The sequence below is a fragment of the Microcaecilia unicolor genome, chromosome 14 (genome assembly GCF_901765095.1).
Source record: "Microcaecilia unicolor chromosome 14, aMicUni1.1, whole genome shotgun sequence".
Lineage (NCBI taxonomy): Eukaryota > Metazoa > Chordata > Amphibia > Gymnophiona > Siphonopidae > Microcaecilia > Microcaecilia unicolor.
The window spans coordinates 18,288,971-18,308,944 of record NC_044044.1 but is presented as its reverse complement, the minus strand read 5'-3'; the positions used below and the strand labels follow the sequence as shown (position 1 = coordinate 18,308,944).

Here is a 19,974-nt window from a genome sequence, read left to right as displayed (position 1 = left end):
ACTCACCTTGAGCTACTACTGAAAAAGGTGTGAGCAAAATCTAAATAAATAAGATTCTGGACTCTTAAAGAGTGACAAGATTCCATGCAGAATCTCAAAGAGTAGCGACATTCCATGTAGAACCCCAAAGAATAGCAAGATTCTGGAGTGGAGGAGTGGCCTAGTGGTTAGAGCACCGGTCTTGCAATCCAGAGGTGGCCGGTTGAAATCCCGCTGCTGCTCCTTGTCATCTTGGGCAAGTCACTTAACCCTCCATTGCCTCAGGTACAAACTTAGATTGTGAGCCCTCCTGGGACAGAGAAATATCCAGAGTACCTGAATGTAACTCACCTTGAGCTACTGTGAGCAAAATCTAAATAAATAAGATTCTGGAATCTTAAAGAGTGACAAGATTCCATGCAGAATCTCAAAGAGTAGCGACATTCCATGTAGAACCCCAAAGAATAGCAAGATTCTTGAGTGGAGGAGTGGCCTAGTGGTTAGAGCACCGGTCTTGCAATCCAGAGGTGGCCGGTTCAAATCCCACTGCTGCTCCTTGTGATCTTGGGCAAGTCACTTAACCCTCCACTGCCTCAGGTACAAACTTTGAGCCCTCCAGGGACAGAGAAATACCCAGTGTACCTGAATTCAACTCAACTCACCTTGAGCTACTACTGAAAAAGGTCAAAGCAAAAGCAAAATCAAAATAAATTAAGGTCCCCCCCCCCCCCCCCGGTGTGTGAAAACTTTTTACAAGTTCTTTACACACAACAGAGCACTCACAGGACTCAATTCTTTTAAACAGAGACAGCTCACAGGAACTATTTCAGATGGGTTAATTTACAACGCATTACGTACAATATACAGAGGAGAAAATAGCTGAATAGAATCACCAGAGAACTGCAAAAGGAAAGGTAAATCAGTCCAAGTATTTCTTTGCCATAATGTCAAACAGCTGCTGCGCTCATTAAATGAAGAAGTAAATATGCATTCACAGACAGCAAATGGAAGAGGCTCATCTTAGGGTAAGGAGCTCGGGGAACGGAAGGAGACGAGGCAGGAAACAGAGGAAGCCCACAGGAGCGGATCTCAGGAGGAGCACAATCTGGTGACAACTGTTCACCGGGGAACGTGCGAGATGGCACAAGCAGCGTTTCAGAACAAAATGGGCAACAGCAGTACATGCTCACACTGTCGCAAACAAGATTCTGAATTATAAAAGCGCAATGATCAGCATTAAATTCACATCACTACCTTAAAGGCCTGTCATAAATGAGAGGGGAAACGAGGCATTAATCACGTACACACAGTCCCTCCCCACAACCGTGGAAAAACAGCGCATTCGTGCAGCTGATAAAAGCAGACGCACGGCTACATCACCTGCCTACTTTTTCTTACAAAGACGCTCGACAATTCCAAAACACATTTTACACATGCGTGAAAAATTGGGGGTCCTTTTAGCAAGCTGCGCTGAAAACTGGATTGTGCTGGTGTCAGCGCGTGGGTTTTCCGTACATTTCAGCCACTAAGTGCGGCAGTAAAATGGCCACCTTGTCATATTTTCTTGTACTGGCCACGTGGCCATTACCACCATCTATCGAGGCGGTAAGGGCTTCCGTGCCACTCCCGCGCTAATTAAGTAACGCATGACAGTGTGCCCGCACTATCCGATTAGCGAAGGTATGCGCTCCTCTCCGCCCCTGGGCACGCCTCCCGTGCTGGAAAATAAAAAATATTTTCCAGTGTCTGATTAGAACATGCTGAGTGAGAAACTACAGTGAGTGCCTCAGCGCATTCAGCGATAATGCCCTTTTAGCGCATGGTAGGCCTGCATTAGGCCTACCGGGCCCTAGTAAAGGGCCCCCTTGATGTCTTGTGACCCTTTTTGGGACCCAGCACATGCTTACTACAGAAAAATGGCACACTACTACTAATTTCAATAGCGCTACTAGACGTACGCAGCGCTGTACACTTGAACATGAAGAGACAGTCCCTGCTCGACATTCTAATTAGGACAGACAAACAGTACAAATAAGAGATAAGGGAATTACTGAGGTGGGGATGATAAAAATAAGGTGACTGAACAAGTGAGTAAGGGTTAGGAGCTAAAAGCAGCATCAAAAAGGTGGGCTTTTAGCCTAGATCTGAAGACGGCCAGAGATGGAGCTTGACCTACCGGCTCAGGAAGTCTATTCCAGGCATATGGTGCAGCAAGATAAAAGGAACAGAGTCTGGAGTTAGCGGTGGAGGAGAAGGATACAGATAAGAGAGATTTACCCAGTGAACAGAGTTCCCGGGGCGGAATGTAGGGAGAGATGAGAGTGGAGAGGTACTGAGGAGCTGCAGAGTGAATGCACTTATAGGTCAATAAGAGGAGTTTGAACTGTATGTGGAAACGGATAGGAAGCCAGTGAAGTGACTTGAGGAGAGGGCTAATATGAGCATAACGACACTGGCAGAATATTAGTCGTGCAGCAGAATTTTGAACAGATTGAAGAGGAGAGAGATGGTTAAGTGGGAGACCTGTGAGAAGCAAGTTGCAATAGTCTAAGCGAGGGGTGAAAAGAGTGTGGATGCGGGTTCTGGTAGTGTGCTCAGAAAGGAAAGGGCGAATGCTGTGGCATCCTGCGATAAATTTTCCCCATTTGCACCCGCTAAAACAACATTTAATTTTTCGGTGCAGGGGGCGTATCTGGGGAAGAGTGGGTGTGTTCTGTGCAAATTTTTTTTTGTTACATTTGTACCCCACGCTTTCCCACTCATGGCAGGCTCAATGCGGCTTACATGGGGCAATGGAGGGTTAAGTGACTTGGCCAGAGTCAGAAGGAGCTGCCTGTGCCTGAAGTGGGAATCGAACTCAGTTCCTCAGGACCAAAGTCCACCACCCTAACCACTAGGCCACTCCTCAACTACATTGTTGCATGCTAACTAGTTGGTGCGTGAGCCCTTACCACCTACATAAGGGGTAGCATTAAGGGCTCATGCGCTGAGCTGTTTTAATGGTCACATGCTAATGGAAAAATTAGTGCAAGGCCATTAATACTGGAAATAGGAATTTTGGCCATTTTACTCCAGCGGTAAAAGGGTCCCTTTGTTTTATATTATTTTATTTAAAAGCCAATCAGGTGGGATACCAAAACGACACGCTAAGAAAACAAAGTTAATGATCAAACACCCTGAAGGCTCAGGACATGGTTTTTGCAGTATAATACACTTCACTACCAAAGATCACACTGGACATTATCAAACCCTCCTTACCTCTAACCCCGCGTGCCCAAAGCTTATCTTCCCTATTCCACCATAACATCTTTTGTACTTGTCCCCTACCGGACTTGGCGAACGCCTCTACGGTACTATGTAAGCCACATTGAGCCTGCAAATAGGTGGGAAAATGTGGGATACAAATGTAACAAAAATAAAAGTGACTAGTGTATTAATAAAAATGTATACTAAAGTGGTGAAGGCGGTTAGCTTGGCAGAGTTTAAAAAGGGGTTGGACGGTTTCCTAAAGGACAAGTCCATCAACCGCTACTAAACGGACTTGGGAAACATCCACAATTCCAGGAATAACATGTATAGAATGTTTGTACGTTTGGGAAGCTGGCCAGGTGCCCTTGGTCTGGATTGGCCGCTGTCGTGGACAGGATGCTGGGCTCGATGGACCCTTGGTCTTTTCCCAGTATGGCAGTACTTATGTACTTATGTACAAAGTCCTTGCTCATTGCAGCTAGTCACACACACAACTGCACGTACTGTAGCAGCACTTGCTTACCAACCCCTACTCTAGCTGAGATCATTTTCATGCACCTTGTCTGGGTTTACATTATCATTATTATCAGCATTTGTATAGCGCTACCAGACGCACGCAAGTGCTAAACACCTGACAGAGAGACAGTCCCTGCTCAATAGAGCTTACAATCTAGGGCTTCTCAATCTTTTGTGGCTGTGACCCATGATAGAGGTCAACTAAAACTGACACCCTCATGGAGGTGCAGAATAATGATTCACCTATGGACAGCTCAACTGGGTCATGACCCCAAATTTAGGTTTTGTGACTCCCATCCGGAGCCCCATCCCATGTTATTTTATTTATTTCTATATTTAGCCTGTTGTCCCAACAAAGCTCACAACAGGTAACAGTGATTAGTGTTATCTGGGTTTAAAAATGGTTTGGACAAAATTCCTGGAGGACAAGTCCATAGACTACTATTGAGACAGACATGGGAAGCAACTGCTTGCCCTGGGGTTTGTGGTATGGAGTGTTGCTACTCAGATTCTGCACGGAATCTTGCTGTTCTTTGGGGTTCTACGTGGAATGTTGCTACTCTTTGAGATTCTGCATGGAATCTGTCACTCTTTAGGATTCCAGACTCTTGCTATTCTTGGGGTTCTACATGGAATGTTGATACTCCTTGAGATTACTACTACTACTACTATGCATAGAAGAAAGACAGTCCCTGCTCAAGAGCTTACAATCTAATAGACAAAAAATAAAGTAAGCAAATCAAATCAATTAATGTGTACAGGAAGGAGGAGAGGAGGGTAGGTGGAGGCGAGTGGTTACGAATCTTGCATGGAATCTTGTCACTCTTTAGGATTCCAGACTCTTGCTATTCTTTGGGGTTCTACATGGAATGTTGATACTCCTTGAGATTACTACTACTACTACTATGCATAGAAGAAAGACAGTCCCTGCTCAAAGAGCTTACAATCTAATAGACAAAAAAATAAAGTAAGCAAATCAAATCAATTAATGTGTACAGGAAGGAGGAGAGGAGGGTAGGTGGAGGCGAGTGGTTACGAATCTTGCATGGAATCTTGTCACTCTTTAGGATTCCAGAATCTTGCTGTTCTTTGGGGTTCTACGTGGAATGTTGCTACTCTTTGAGATTCTGCATGGAATCTTGTTGTTCTTTGGGGTTCTACATGGAATGTTGCTACTCTTTGAGATTCTGCATGGATCTTGTCACTCTTTAGGATTCCAGAATCTTACTATTCTTTGGGGTTCTAAATGGAATGTTGCCACGATTCGGGTTTCTGCCAGGTACTTGTGACCTGGCTTGGCCACTGTTTGGAAAACAGGATGCTGGGCTAGATGGAGCATTGGTCTGACCAGTATGACTACTCTTATGCTCTTATCTGTCCTTACATAGTAACATAGTAGATGACAGCAGAAAAAGACCTGCACGGTCCACCCAGTCTGCCCAACAAGATAAACTCATATGTGCTACTTCTTGTGTATACCCTACCTTGATTTGTACCTGTCTTTCAGGGCACAGACCGTATAAGTCTGCCCAGCACTATCCCCGCCTCCCACCACCAGCTCTGGGACAGACCATACAAGTCTGCCCAGCACTATCCCCGCCTCCCAACAGCCCCGCCTCCCACCACCGGCTCTGGCACAGACCGTATAAGTCTGCCCAGCACTATCCCCGCCTCCCTCCCACCACCGGCTCTGGCACTATCCCTGCCTCCCAACCACGCGCTCTGGCACAGACCGTATAAGTCTGCCCAGCACTATCCCCACCTCCCAACCACCAGCCCCTGCCTCCCCACCACCGGCTAAGCTTCTGGGGATCCCTTCTGCTATTATTTTACTATGCACTGTGTTGACATATGTAACATACTAAGGGCCTTATTTACTAAGTAGAGCTAAGGACTCGCTAGCATTTTTAGCACGTGCCAAACGCTAAAGACACCCATATATTCCTATGGGTGTCTAGTGTTTAGAGCAGCTAATTTTTAGTGCACCTTAGTAAACAGGGCCTTATGTCATACGTACTGTTATTTGAATCATTTTACTGCTGTAATCGTCTCTGGCCTATATTCGATTTATTCTTGTTGTGCATCACCTTGGCTGAATTCTTCAATAAATACATCTATATATTTGCACACACACATACCCGCTAGAAAGCACTAATGGCATGAGCAGAGCCCATGGGATTCTTGACCTAAATGAAGTCTGCTCAGCAGTGGCAGTGTCTGGTGCTCTTAGCTCAACTCCCTGTACCTGGCTAAAAATACACCCCCACAGGGCAGGAATACTGGAATGCATGCCCTGCCAACTCATGCGGAAACACTCAGCCCTTGCTCACCTCCTTCCATTCTCCCCTTTCTTGTCAGGGTTTTTTTTTTTACAGTCTTTGCTCTCTCTCCTCTCTTCCCCCCCCCCCCCCCCCCCCCCCCAAAAAAAAAAAAAAAAAATTTGGAACACAAAGGGACAAGATGAGCAGAACGACCCAACAGCCAGATTCAGGTCAAATACTGAATTGATGTTCCCTTCCCACCAGAGCCAAGTAAAACATCTCTTATCTGTGCAGCAGCAGACCGAACGCCCACCTCACCGGTGAAGCAGGTTCTCCCTGCTCAAGCAGAGACCCAGTTTAGAAGTGGGGAATGTGAAAAACAGCAAATACCTCTGGGCCCCTGCTAACAGACCAGGGATTGTTCAGTGTTGCTATCATTGTGAGAGGTGGAAAGACTCCAAGTATTCAGCCCCCCCCCCCCTCACTCCTTCTCTCAGGGATGGGACAGCAGCAGCCACGTACTCCACCACCTGAACCTCTGTAAAGGACTGCCCACCTCTGCTCCAGGCAAAGGCTTACAAGTGGGATAGTTCAAAGATGAGTAACAAAAATAAAGGAAACTGGGCAGGGCGGATGTGTGGAAGAAGAGGGGGGCAATGCGATACTCTTCTCATGCATGAATAGGGATTATTCTAAGGAAAGGGAATACCCCACTCACCACCCCCAATCTTAGAAATGACAAGTAACGCAGCACTTAAATTACACGGGGGTGGAACAGAAGTGAGGCATTAAAACCAACTTTCTGGGTATGAAGGAACCCGAGTACTGGGATGAGTCCCTGAAGCCCAGTTACTTTTCTTTTTGAAAACAAGTTAAAACCTATTTATGCAGCAAAAACATTTGGAATGCTTCTGATTAAGGTAGCGGTTTATATATCTGCCAGTTAAAGATAGGAATTGCATAGGTTTATGTGGATAAATCATGTATTGCCTGGAAATGTCCAGGTTTATTATAATGTGATCTGCATTGAACCACAAAGTATATAGCAGAATATAAGTTGTGTTGTTAATGTTAATCTCCATCACTGAAGAATTTTAAGAACAGGCCTGAGACACCAGGTTTAGGTCCAGAAGACCCTCCTTGGAAGGAGGAGATGAAGCAGATCAGAGGTTCTAGGAACAAATATGTAACTAGCCATATCAACATTTTTTCCTAAAACATTCAGTCAACATTAGAGAATACAAAAATACATCTTTTGAATGCCATATTTGAGAAACATTGAACTAGAGAATCCCTGAATGTCGGCACGTCCATCTTCCAGTGACTGTAGAGGAGATCTAGAACCCCCCATGTCTTTCCACTGACTCTAGAACCCCCCCCCCCAGCCTCATCTTCCATTGAATCTAGAAAAGCCCTCAATCTGTCTGCACCATCGCAGCTTAGAAAACGCAGGGGTTAGTTTTATTTTTACAATTTTATTAATGGAGCTCAGCAAGTTTCTTGTGTGTAAGAGTCTTTCCTTTATAAATGGAGTTCCTTTTCTTTGATTATGCATTACCTGTGTTAGCATTGTACACCAAGTTATAAATATATTCAAAACAATTTACATTCAAACATTATGGAGAACTCTTGTTTAAAGAAAGATAAGTTTTTAAAGGCAACCACACTTTGTCAAAATATAAGTAGAGAGGTGTGGTAACAGTGTTAGTCCACTTGTAAAGGTAATCAATAGAAATCAAACAAAATAAAACAGGGAAAAGAAAATAAGATGATAATACACTTCTTGATGTCCAATAAAAAAGGTGGTATCTTATTTTCTTTTCCCCGTTTCATTTTTTGATTTCTATTGCTTACCATCGAACTATAAGGAATTTCTAACTTTGATGGCTAAATATGCTTCCACTATTCACGATGTATTTATTGTAAGCCACATTGAGCCTGCAAAGAAGTGGGAAAATCAAATGCAATAAATAAAGATAATTCAAATTTGTGTATTTGTAAAACAGATTGCCACCCAAAGGTTACTTCTATATTGACATTCTTTGATATGACTATTATTCCTTGCATTTTGCATTTCTTATCCCTGCATCATTATAAATTAATACAAACTTCCAAGCTAGCATTGTACAGCGCTCAGATCTATCTTGTTTCACAAATAGCTGTATAACAAGTTTAAATAAACATCAACATCTCATGACTCCAGGCGTTCCTTTCAGCTAAAGGCTCTCCTCTTACCCGTGTTCACAGTTTCTTTCTCGGAAGAGCCACCGTGCACTGCAACCACCAAAAGCGCAGGGAAGACCAGGAAACCCAACAACCACCAGGACCCGCCATTTCCCCACTACCACTGCCCGTCAAAAAAAAGGAAAACCCAAGAAGTGAGTTAATAACTCTGCTGCTCTCACGGGACCCGCCCTCGAACCAATCACAGTCCGGGTTGGGATGACAAGCACCTCGTTCCGACCAGTCACAGTGCACTCCTGCTTCTTTCCCCTGTCCGCCCTTGCCCGATGACGCTGACCAATGGCAGTGCTCTAGACGAAGTCCCGCCCCCCCCTTCCACCGCAATGAGAGCCTCTGAAAGGGGCGTGTCCTCGGCTGTAGAACTTTCCCGAACCCGAGGAGCTCAGGCTACATTTCTTTAAAGCAGCAGCAGCAGCGGGCTGGGCGCCACGTCAAAAAAAGTCGTACTGAGTGAGTGGGCGTGGTCTATTGGTGCCCTCCCCCAGGCCACGCCTCCTAAGGGAGAGACCTGAAAAAAAATGTTGAGAGCCATTAGGAAACTATTTCAAGATGTGGTTTCAGAGTCAGACATCGATTTCCTGTTTGATAATAGTTAAAATAACTTCATCCTTGTTTAGCTGCTTCTGATTTGGCTTCGGTGGTGGTGCATGCCAGTATTTTGACTATAAATGTTATAAACACTTTTGTTCAGGGCTGGCCTGATCATTGGATTCAGTGGTTGCCTAAGGCAGCAGCTTTTAGGGGTAGCGTGAGCAGCAAAAAAGCAGAACAATAAATCCTGAATGTCACATTGTTTGAAGAAACTCAGCAAATTCTCTCAATCCCGCCCTCCTAGCCAAGGGATCGGACAGCAGCAGCCACGTACTCCACCATTTGACATTTGTAAATAAAAGGACCACACTCCTCTGCCCTTGCCTTGTACAGCAAGTTTTCTTTTAAAAGTACAGGTCCAGTTACGATTTTAAAAATATAGAACCGTTACAGGATTATATTCAACAATCTGTTGCTTCATAAGTACATAAGTATTGCCATACTGGGACAGACCAAAGGTCCATCAAGCCCAGCATCCTGTTTCCAACAGTGGCCAATCCAGGTCACAATACCTGGCAAGATCCCAAAAAGTACAAAACATTTTATACTGCTTATCCCAGAAATAGTGGATTTCCCCCAAGGTCCATTTAATAACGGTCTATGGACTTTTCCTTTAGGAAGCCGTCCAAACCTTTTTAAAACTCCGCTAAGCTAACCGCCTTTACCACATTCTCTGGCAATGAATTCCAGAGTTTAATTACACGTTGAGCGAAGAAAGATTTTCTCCCGCTTTGTTTTAAATTTATTACATCGTAGCTTCATCGCATGCCCCCTAGTCCTAGTACTTTTGGAAAGCGTAAACAGACGCTTCACATCTACCCATTCAACTCCACTCATTATTTTATAGACCTCTATCATATCTCCCCTCAGCCACCTTTTCTCCAAGCTGGTGGAGGGCAAGGTGTATTAAAATGGTATAGCTTACTTAGAGGAAAAGGAAGCAGATTATGTCTCTGGCTGTGCTCTGAGATCTCAGGGATAGAGTTATACAAAATTATACCACTCCAAGATTTTAGATTAGTGCAGTATAGGAAAAACTATTTTCAGGAGTAGCCCCAATATGGTGGAAGCTCTATGCAGGGAACTGAGTGTAGAAACATATTAACTTAAATTTAGGAGCTCCAGAACTCAGTGTGGAAACGTATTGGCTTAAATTTAGGGACTCCAGAATTTCCAGGTTTAAGGAGTCAGCGAAACTATAGCCGGCTAAATGTGATATTGTGCATTTAACTGACGAAGAAGGGCCAACCTTCGAAAGCTAATCAAGAATGTATTAAGTTATGTCCAATAAAAAAGGTATCATCTTATTTTCTTTTCCATGTTTTATTTTGTTTGATTTCTATTGATAACTGACTATGGCAAACTGCATGTGGGTAACGCCGGATTTTTGTTAAGCACTAAAGATAACCCACAGATAGCATTCAAATGTATTTAAAAGGATGTTAATGAGGTCAGTGGGTATTCCCTCCCAATGCTGAGAGAGAAGCACTGCACTGTGCAGAAGCAAATGATGGCTTATTTTATTTATTTGTCATATTTATATCCCACATTATATCCAAGGCAGATTACAATAAAAACATACATCATTCAAAAAGAACAAAAAAACCCCCATAAGATCATCAAAAGAAACTCTAACATCAAACAGCTGGCTTGGAAGAAAGGTCCATAGCCAATCAGAGATCAGTCATCTCTACTACTACTACTATTACTTAGCATTTCTATAGCGTTGCCAGGGTTACGCAGCGCTGTACAATTTTAGCATGGGGAAGGACAGTCCCTGCTCAAGAGAGCTTACAATCTAAAGGTTACAAACTATGAAGTCAGTGTAGGTGACTTACAACTTATGTAGTCAATGTAGGTAGCTTACAATCTAAAGGTTATAAGCTATGTAGGGAAGGTGGTTAGGCGCCAAAAGCAAGGGAGAAGAGATGGGCTTTGAGTAAGGACTTGAAGATGGCAGGGAGGGGCGCATGGCGTATGGGCTCGGGAAGTCTGTTCCCGGCATAAGGTGATGCGAGGCAGAAGGGGCGGAGTCTGGATTAGCGGTGGTAGAGAAGGGTACAGATAGGAGTGATTTGTCCTGAGAGCGGAGGTTATGGGTAGGAACGTACGGGGAGAGGAGGGTAGAGAGGTAAAGAGGGGCTGCAGATTTGAGTGCACTTGAAGGTCAATAGGAGAAGCTTGAACTGTATATGGTAGCGGATCGGGAGCCAGTGAAGCGACCTTGAGGAGAGGGGTGATATGAGAGTATCGATTTCAGCGGTAGGTAAGACGTGCGGCGGAATTTTGGACAGATTGAAGGGGGGATAGATGGCTAAGCGGAGGCCTGCGAGAAGAATGTTGCAATAGTCCAGACGAGAGGTACTTTATCTCCAAAATATTTCACAAAGACATATGTTTTAAAGCCGAAACTTACTGCCAGCTTAGAGGTAGCATAGAAGGTTTTGAGGCAGGATGTCTTGGAAAAATCTCACATTGAACTGCAGGTTTTGTCTTATTATCATGAGCCAAAGGAAGCCCGCTGTCAGTGTTGCCAGATGGCAAACATTTTTCCAACCAAAAGTAGCCCAAAAATAGCACAATATAAATATTAATAAGGTCAATATGAATATGAATAAGGTAATTATTTATTTTTTATATTTGTATCCCACATTTTCCCACCTATTTGTAGGCTCAAGTGGTCTTACATAGTACGGAGAGGTGTAAACAAATGCAAAGTGATATTGCGGTAAGATAAAGTTCATGTGGCACAGCCTACACTAGGGAATCGTACACGGAAGTGTTGTGTTATGTCCATTACGTACTTTAGTTTGTTGTGTTGCAGAGATCAGGCGTTTATGTTGGATTGGTAGGGTATGCCTTTTTAAACAGGTTAGTTTTTAGTTTTTTTTCCGGAAGTTTAGGCGGTCGTATGTAGTTTTCAAGGCTTTTGGTAATGCGTTCCACAGTGTGTACTTATGTAGGAGAAACTGGATGCGTAAGTTGAATTTGTAGTTGAGTCCCTTGCAGCTTGGGTAGTGCAGATTTAGGTACGTTCGGTGTTGATTCGGATGTGTTTCTAGTTGGTAGGTCGATCAGGTCTGTCATGTAACCCGGGGCTTCACCGTAGATAATTTTGAGAACCAGAGTGCAGATTTTGAAAGCAATGCGCTCTTTGATCAGGAGCCAGTGTAGTTTTTCGCGGAGGGGTTTTGCGCTTCAAATCGCGTTTTTCCAAAGATAAGTCTAGCTGCTGTGTTTTGAGCGTCTGAAGTTTCTTGAATGTTTGTTCTTTGCATCCCGCATAAATTCCATTGCAGTAGTCTACATGGCTTAGTACCATGATTGTATCAGGTTGCAAAATAAGCATTGTTTCACGAGTTTGAGTTTCCACATTGAGTGGAACATTTTCTTGTTGTGGAATGTCACTTGGCTCTCTAGTGTTAGGTTGTGGTCCAATGTGACGCCGAGGATTTTCAAGCTGTCTGAGATAGGGAAGGTGTAATCTGGGGTGTTGATAATTGTGGGGTTGTCCGCAATGTGACGCCGAGGATTTCAAGCTGTCTGAGATAGGGAAGGTGTAATCTGGGGTGTTGATAATTGTGGGGTTGTCCGCGCTGTGTGGGATTGAGAGGATAAGACAGTGTGTTTTTTCTTTTGTTGAGTTTTAGTTGAAATGCATTTGCCCAAGGGTCCATGATGTTCAAGCTGATCTTGATTTCGTTATTGATTGTTCTGTCAGTTTAGATTTGTAAGGAACGTATATGTGACATCGTCTGCATAGATGAAGGGGTTAAGGCCTTGGTTGGATAAGGACTTGGCTAGTGGGGTAATCATAGGTTACCATACGTCCGGATTTCCCCGGACTTTTGAGGGCATGTCCGGGGCATCCGGTGGATTTTGCCCGCAGCCCACGTTTGTCCGGATTTCTGGACAAACGTGGGCGCGGGGTGCGGGCAGGCGCGTGCGTGCGGGTGGGCGTGTGGGCGGGCGATCGGCGCCGTGGGTCTGGTGACCTGGGTCTCCCGTCCCCTCCCCTTCCTTAACAGGTTCCCTGGTGGTCTAGTGACGTCTTCGGGGCAGGAAAGAGCCCCCTCTTTCCTGCCCGGAGCGCTGCCTCCCCTGTCTATCATCCCTTCTCGGTCTGGCGGGGGATTCAAATGGGCGCCGAGAGTTGAACTCTCACGAGCCGCTTCAGCTCTCGGTGGCCATTTTCAATCCACAGCCATACCGAGGAGGATGCAGCAGGCAAGGGCATGCAGCGCTCCGGGCAGGAAAGAGGGGGCTCTTTCCTGCCCCAAAGAGAAGACGCTACTAGACACCAGGGCTAGATAGTAAGTGAGGGGGGGGGGTATGTGATAGGGGGGGGGGGAATAGGGGCGGAACCCGGACCTGAAGGGGGCGTGGCGGGGGCGGGGATGATGCGTGGCGGGGGCAGGGTAGGGGGCGTGACATGTGTCCTCTTTTTCAGAGGACACAAAATGGTAACCCTAGGTAATCATAATCATAAGCAGCATAGCATCATCTAATTAGCACAAATTCATAATCCATCCATCCACCCACCCACAAAACTAAAAGGAGCAAGTTCCCACACTAACCATCTCTCTCTTTTCATGTAGGCACAGGAAAAAAAAAAGATTTTACATGCTCCCAGGTTTCAAACCTAAATCATGTTAATGTGGGATATAAAGTTATAAATATGTAAATAAATAGATAGAAACTCTGAATGTTGAGCACCTGATTCTCATAACATGATGGTCTGTTTTAGTTACTCTTTACCAGGAGAAAAATCTCTGCATGAGTATAACATGCTAGGGTGTCCCTATAACCAGCTCCTCAAAATGACACACTGGTTACGATTTATAACCTACATAAGTACATAAGTAGTGCCATACTGGGAAGACCAAAGGTCCATCTAGCCCAGCATCCTGTCACCGACAGTGGCCAATCCAGGTCAAGGGCACCTGGCACGCTCCCAAAACGTAAAACATCCAGACAAGTTATACCTAAAAATGCGGAATTTTTCCAAGTCCATTTAATAGCGGTCTATGGACTGTCCTTTAGGAATCTATCTAACCCCTTTTTAAACTCCGTCAAGCTAACCGCCCGTACCCAGTTCTCCGGCAACGAATTCCAGAGTCTAATTACACGTTGGGTGAAGAAAACATTTCTCCGATTCGTTTTAAATTTTACCACCTGTAGCTTCAACTCATGCCCTCTAGTCCTAGTATTTTGGATAGCGTGAACAGTCGCTTCACATCCACCCGATCCATTCCACTCATTATTTATACACTTCTATCATATCTCCCCTATGAAAAGCTATTCCGTTATTATGCTTCCGCTGTGTACATCGATCTGCACAAGCTGGCATGTTTGAAACATAAGTGAGATTACATAAAAATACTACCACAATAAAGTACAACGTGGATGCAGCAGCTCATAGTTGGGCTTCCTCCCCCTCTGCTCCGGCTCCCTCACTCACTACGCTGTCTTCTGCCTCCTCCTCGCTGGTTGGCGGCCGCAGGTTACCATATGGTCCAGAAAAAGGAGGATCGGATTGAGCCAGCTGGGTTTACTTCCATGAAATGAGATTGAGTGGGGGGAGAGGGTTGGTGGTTCGGAGGCGAGAATAGGGAGGGCAGACTTATATGGTCTGTGCCAGAGCCGGTGATGGGAGGTGGGACAGGAGGTTGGGAGGCGGGAAAAACTGCTGGCCGACTTATAACGGTCTGTGCCCTGAGAAAGGACAGGTACAAATCAAGGTAAGGTATACACATGAGTTTATCTTGGGCAGACTGCAGGTCTTTTTGCTGCCGTCATCTACTATGTTACTATTGCTTTCCATGGAAAGCAATGGAAGTAAAACCGGCTGGCTCAATCCGTCTCCTTTTTCTGGAGCCATATGGTAACCCTGATCAGATCAGGAAGGGATCCGCCACCAGAGCCAAACACCGTCCCAACTGACGTTTGTCTCCTGCCTCAGGCCTTGCAGTCGCCTCGCCTTCTGTTGAGAAGCACAGCCACCGTGAGGCCAAGGCCACCTCAGACAGAGGAGGGAGAGAGAAAAAAAGGTTGCAAGGTGCAGCATTTTAAACAGACCAGATCGCACCTCCTTTTGGTCCAAGGCGAGCAGTAAAGGAGCAGCCAGACCGCTGCGGTCATGGTGATTACAAATCACCATCCTAGACAAAATTAATCCAAAAGCTGAAACTCTCGGGCATTTCAAAAAACCCACAGGAGGAGTGGGAAATAGCCCAATTCCGAGGTTTTACCTCGGAATTGCAACTTTAGCAAGTAGTGAGAAACAAACGTGCACATGTCTGATCAAAGATGAAAGTTTGAAAGCACACATCAGTGCCTGTTTTTCTGCACCTAAATATGAGCCTGTTCAAAAATGTAAAATGCAAACAATTTTTAAAAGGCTCATATTGAAGCACAGAACAGCGCCAATGTGTGCTTTTCCGGTTTTTGTCTGGGCATGTGCACAAGAGCTGTGCATGTACTAGAGAATGACATGGGGACAAAATTTGGTCTCCGTCCCCCGGTGGTTCTGTCTCCGTCACCACCCCATCTCCGCAGGTTTTGTCTCCGTCCCCGCCCTGTCCCAAAAGTCCCTATGTCCATCCCGCCCCGTTCTGCAGGTTCTGTCCCCGTCCCTCCCCATGGGCTGTCCTCAATCTGCAGAAGCTCGACACGATTTTGGTTTTATATTTAAATGTTTTTTATTAAAGTATAACAGGAACAATACGCTGTGCAATCTATTGTGTATAATTACATATAGAAACAATAACAGTGAGCAGCTATAAAATCCTCCTCACCACCATCCTCTTACCCTTCCAACCAACCAACAATAGGTGATTTCTACTACCCCAAGGAATCCTAATCCACCTGTTAAAATGTCCAGGGGTTCAAAATACAACCCGTTCTGTATGCCCTGGAGGGGAGAATATTCCCTATAAGCACTGTAATTGATTTTTAATCTGTGGATAAAAAGAAATCATCAACAATCTCAGGATTCAGTCTAGCTCTCCTGTCTTCCGTAGTCCTTCCTGGAATAGAAGTTGTCTTCTTAGAAGATGTGCTGGTAGCAGGATGTCCAGGATCCCCCGTTGCAAATTTTGCTAGCTGTTGGCCAAGCATCATCAAAACGTAAATAACAGTCCAGTTCATTAACAGACTTCAAAGTAGAAATGACACGGGGACAAAGTTTGTCCATGCCCCCCATGGGATCTCTCCCCACCCCTGTCCCCGTCCCTGTGTCATTCTTAGCAAGTACCAGACACGTTCCTACCCCTACTTTCGGTTTGCTAGAGCAAATTTACTGTGCAATCATTTGCTATAGTTTTACTTTGAGCATCACTTAGCTATTTTTTTGCAGAGCAGACAACGAAAGTCCCATTCAGCTAGCAGAGTCCATGCCGCCATATTGCCATGCCCCCTGAGGATCGATAGGACTGACTTTATAGTCCTATTTATTGTTATTTATTTATTTATTTATTGCATTTGTATCCCACCTCTTTGCAGGCTCAATGTGGCTTACAATACATCACGAACAGTGGAAGTATAATAGAAAATGAACATTTAGTGTTACCTTAACAGTTAGGCGCTGATGTTAGATGAAGACCAGAATGGCCCATCCAGTCTGCCCTGGCCACGGTTGTTCTACCTACCACTCTGTGGAGGCCTTGCCCCCCCCCCCCCCCACTTTGTAATAACAGCTTCTAACAGGTTACCCCCCCTCCCCATGCCTATATACATTTTGCTTTGAATGGAAATGCTCTGTGCGCTATCAGGCCTCACAGATTCCCCCTTCACTGTGGTGGAAGTCTGTTGCTTCTCTCCCTCCATTTTGCCATGTTGCTACTGCTGGCAGGTACTTCTCTGTCACTGGAGGTTTATAATCTAAGTTTGTACCTGAAGCAATGGAGGGGTTAAGTGACTTGCCCAAGATTACAATGAGCAGCGGCAGAATATGAACCAGGCCTTCTGGTTGTCAGCCCAGTGCTCTAACCAGAGAGTTTGGCTACATCGCAGAGCACCTGGTAGTGGAGAGAATTTGCGACCCTGTTGAAATGCCACCAAACTTTTAATATTTTTGTTCTTATGGTGAGCACGTATGTGTTTATACTTAAGACAGTAAGCTCTTGGAACGAGGCATCTCAAATAAAGCTGCCCCACCCTCTCCTCGATAGCGCTCTACATATAAAAACCTGGAAACGTCAACAGGAATATCACGCCAATTAGATACCCGAGTGCCGAAGCTGATTCACTTCTCCAGCAGGGCGTTCTGATTTCATTCCTGACACATCATACCTTTGGCTTCTGCACTCAAGCAGGGTAGGACATGCCCCTTCCCTCTCACAGTGGGCGAGAATGAGAACTTGTACTGCTGATCAGCAAGTATTTAGCAGTGGCACGTCCTCTCTGGCTCCAGATTTGCAAAGCCTGCACTTCTAGCTGTGTTCATCCCAGTAGTGAGACTCTAGTAGTATCTTTACACTCAAGCCTGTGCAGGGCCGCCGAGAGGGGGGGGACAGGGTGGACAAAATTCCCCGGGCCTCCGGGGGGGGGGGGGCAGCGCCGCAGTCCAGCCCGCCCTCCGTCGCTCCCTGGCATTGAACTTAAGCGCCTTAAGTCACCTTCGAAAGCGCAGCAACAAGCAGCGGCAGACCACTCCTTCTTTCCGTGTCCCGCCCTCGCCTGATGTACTTCCGTGAGGGTGGGACACGGAAGGAAGGAGTGGTCTGCCGCTGCTTGTTGCTGCGCTTTCGAAGGGTGAGGCGCTTAAGGTCAGTGCAGAGGGCCCGGGGGTGGAGAGAGTGGCGGGTGGAGGGTGGTCCCGGCGACCTCAGGTGGGGGGGGGGGGGGTCCCCGGGGGCGGCCTTGTCCCGGGCCCTGGCCCAGTCTCTCGGCGGCCCTGAGCCTGTGCAGTTCTGCCATAAAATCTTGTCCCTCACCTCATATCATTTCATTTAGTTTGTGCTGATTACCCCTTCCTTCTAGCAAAGCACCCAGAATAGGTACAGATTAGTTTAAAATCTGACTGAATCATGTTCCTTACCCATAGTCAGCGGATTTGTTCAAATATTGGCCACAGCAATATACAAAATGTATATGCAGCTCTGCTACACAGAAAGTTAGTGATGATGTATACTAAACTGGATAGTGGCTGAATATTGTTGCTATTTGTCCCACCCTAAACTTGCCCCAGCACCAGTGGTGTATTTATTCAAGCCCTCCCCCCCCCCGCCCACACCTTAAATCATCTCTGCACCGCAGCCTCACCTCCCTGTGAAAGCAGCAGATCGCCTCCCTTCGGGCCTTCCCTCCCTGTGTCCCACCCTTGTCTGATGTAACTTCCTGTTTCTGCGAGGGCAGGACACAGGGAGGAAGGCCCGAAGGGAGGCGATCTGCCACTTTCACAGGGAGGAGAGGCCGTGGCGCTGCTGATTTGAATGCAGGGGGCCCGGTGGCGGACGGTCGACGGAGCCGAGGGCGGCGGGGTGAGACCGGGGACTGCGGTGCCGGGCGGCCTGAGTGGCGATTGGGAGCGGGGCGGCCGCCGCCTTGCCCGGGCCCAGCTCAGTCTCTCGGTGGCCCTGGGTGGGGTCCTCACATCGCACCTGTACCGGCGCCACAGCGACTCAAGGTCCCGGTGAATTCCAATGCAAAACACAAGTTGGTGAAAACAGGGTCAGGTAATGGGCCTACTTGCTGTCACATATATTATTATTTTAACAACATGTTGTGCAATGCTCCTCACATAGCCTGTGACAGATTGAGGGGGTGGGTCTGCATTACACAGGCACAGGTGCTGTGTGAGCTCAGGTGGCGATAGGGACTGAGGGCGGCATGGTGGCCTTTCTGTGGAGCATGTGAACTGTTGATGGGAGGTGGAGATGGGCAGTGGGGTAAAGCAGATGTGCCCTTGGGTGGCTCAATGTACTTTAGCGAGCTGCTGGTTAGCGGAGGGGGGGCCATAATTACTTGTCAGTGGATATATTCTGTAAATTCTGATTTCAGCAATGGTTTTTTTTCTTTCTTTCCTTCTTATAAAAAGCAATAGCATGTATTGCAATAACCCTGCCTATTTATGGTTAGGGTTACCATATGTCCGGATTTACCCGGACATGTCCTCCCCCTTACTTACTACTGCCCTGGTGGTCTAGTGACCTCTTCCACCTTCGGGGCAGGAAAGAGCCCCTCTTTCCTGCCCGGAGCGCTGCCCTGCATGCATCACTCCTGTTGCTGATCTCGGTGCCGATTCAAAATGGCCGCCGAGAGTTGAAGTGACCTCGCGAGGACTTCAACTCTCGGCGGCCATTTTGAATCGGCGCCGAGCATCAGCAACAGGAAGGATGCATGCAGGGCAGCGTTCCGGGCAGAAAAGAGGGGGCTCTTTCCTGCCTCGAAGAGGTCACTAGACCACCAGGGCAGTAGTAAGGTAAGGGGAGGGGGTTGACGGGGGGAGGGGCGAAGGCTTGAAAGGGGGCGGGGTGGGGTATGAAAGGGGGTGGGGCGGGTGTGTGGCGGGGGCGGGGCATGTGTCTTCCTTTTGGGGGGACAAAATATGGTAACCCTACGTATGGTGCTTGCACATGAATTGAGCTGTGATCCTGGGGCACAATGCTTCACATTCACCTTTCTAGGTTGCTCCATATAGATCTCCATGCCCTCACGGAAACATAGTGTGGGGGGCAGGTGGTCTTTCATTATTTGTCTCCTGTGCCTGAGGACCAGCAGTTCTGTCTCCTCCACAGAGAGATGCAGTTCCCTGAGGAACATTCCTCCACATGCAGAGGTATATACGCACATTTTGGATGTTTCTTGACGCGGAGACCAGTACCGCCGTTGCACGTTTTGCTTAGTGTATTTTCAACTGGCGGAAATGTTTATCTCCGAGCGTCTTTAAGAAAGTTTTCAGTGCAACCTCTTTCAAAACATATTTTTTTAGTATGTGTGTGTTTTTTTGAATATCAGAAAACATTTAGTTTTTTCTTCCATTATGACTTCAGTTTTTAAACATTTTCCAACAAACATTTATTTCGCCATTGGGACGTCATATCGAAAATGCCCATCTAACTTAGTCCAATAAAAAAAGGTAGCATCTTATTTTCTTTTCTCTGTTTTGTTTTATTTCTATTTAATCTTCAAA

General features: G+C 46.2%; 1 protein-coding gene across 1 annotated transcript in view; it reads right to left on the bottom strand.

The window, feature by feature from the left end:
• PLOD3 (procollagen-lysine,2-oxoglutarate 5-dioxygenase 3) overlaps positions 1–19,490 on the bottom strand; it is a 44,252-nt gene extending 24,762 nt beyond the window's left edge. The window contains exons 1-2 of the mRNA XM_030186426.1: positions 19,461–19,490; positions 8,241–8,346 (exon numbers count right to left, since the gene is read on the bottom strand). Coding sequence (XP_030042286.1) covers positions 8,241–8,346; positions 19,461–19,490 — 136 coding nt within the window. The remainder of the gene's footprint in view (positions 1–8,240; positions 8,347–19,460) is intronic.
• Positions 19,491–19,974: the final 484 nt, after the last annotated feature.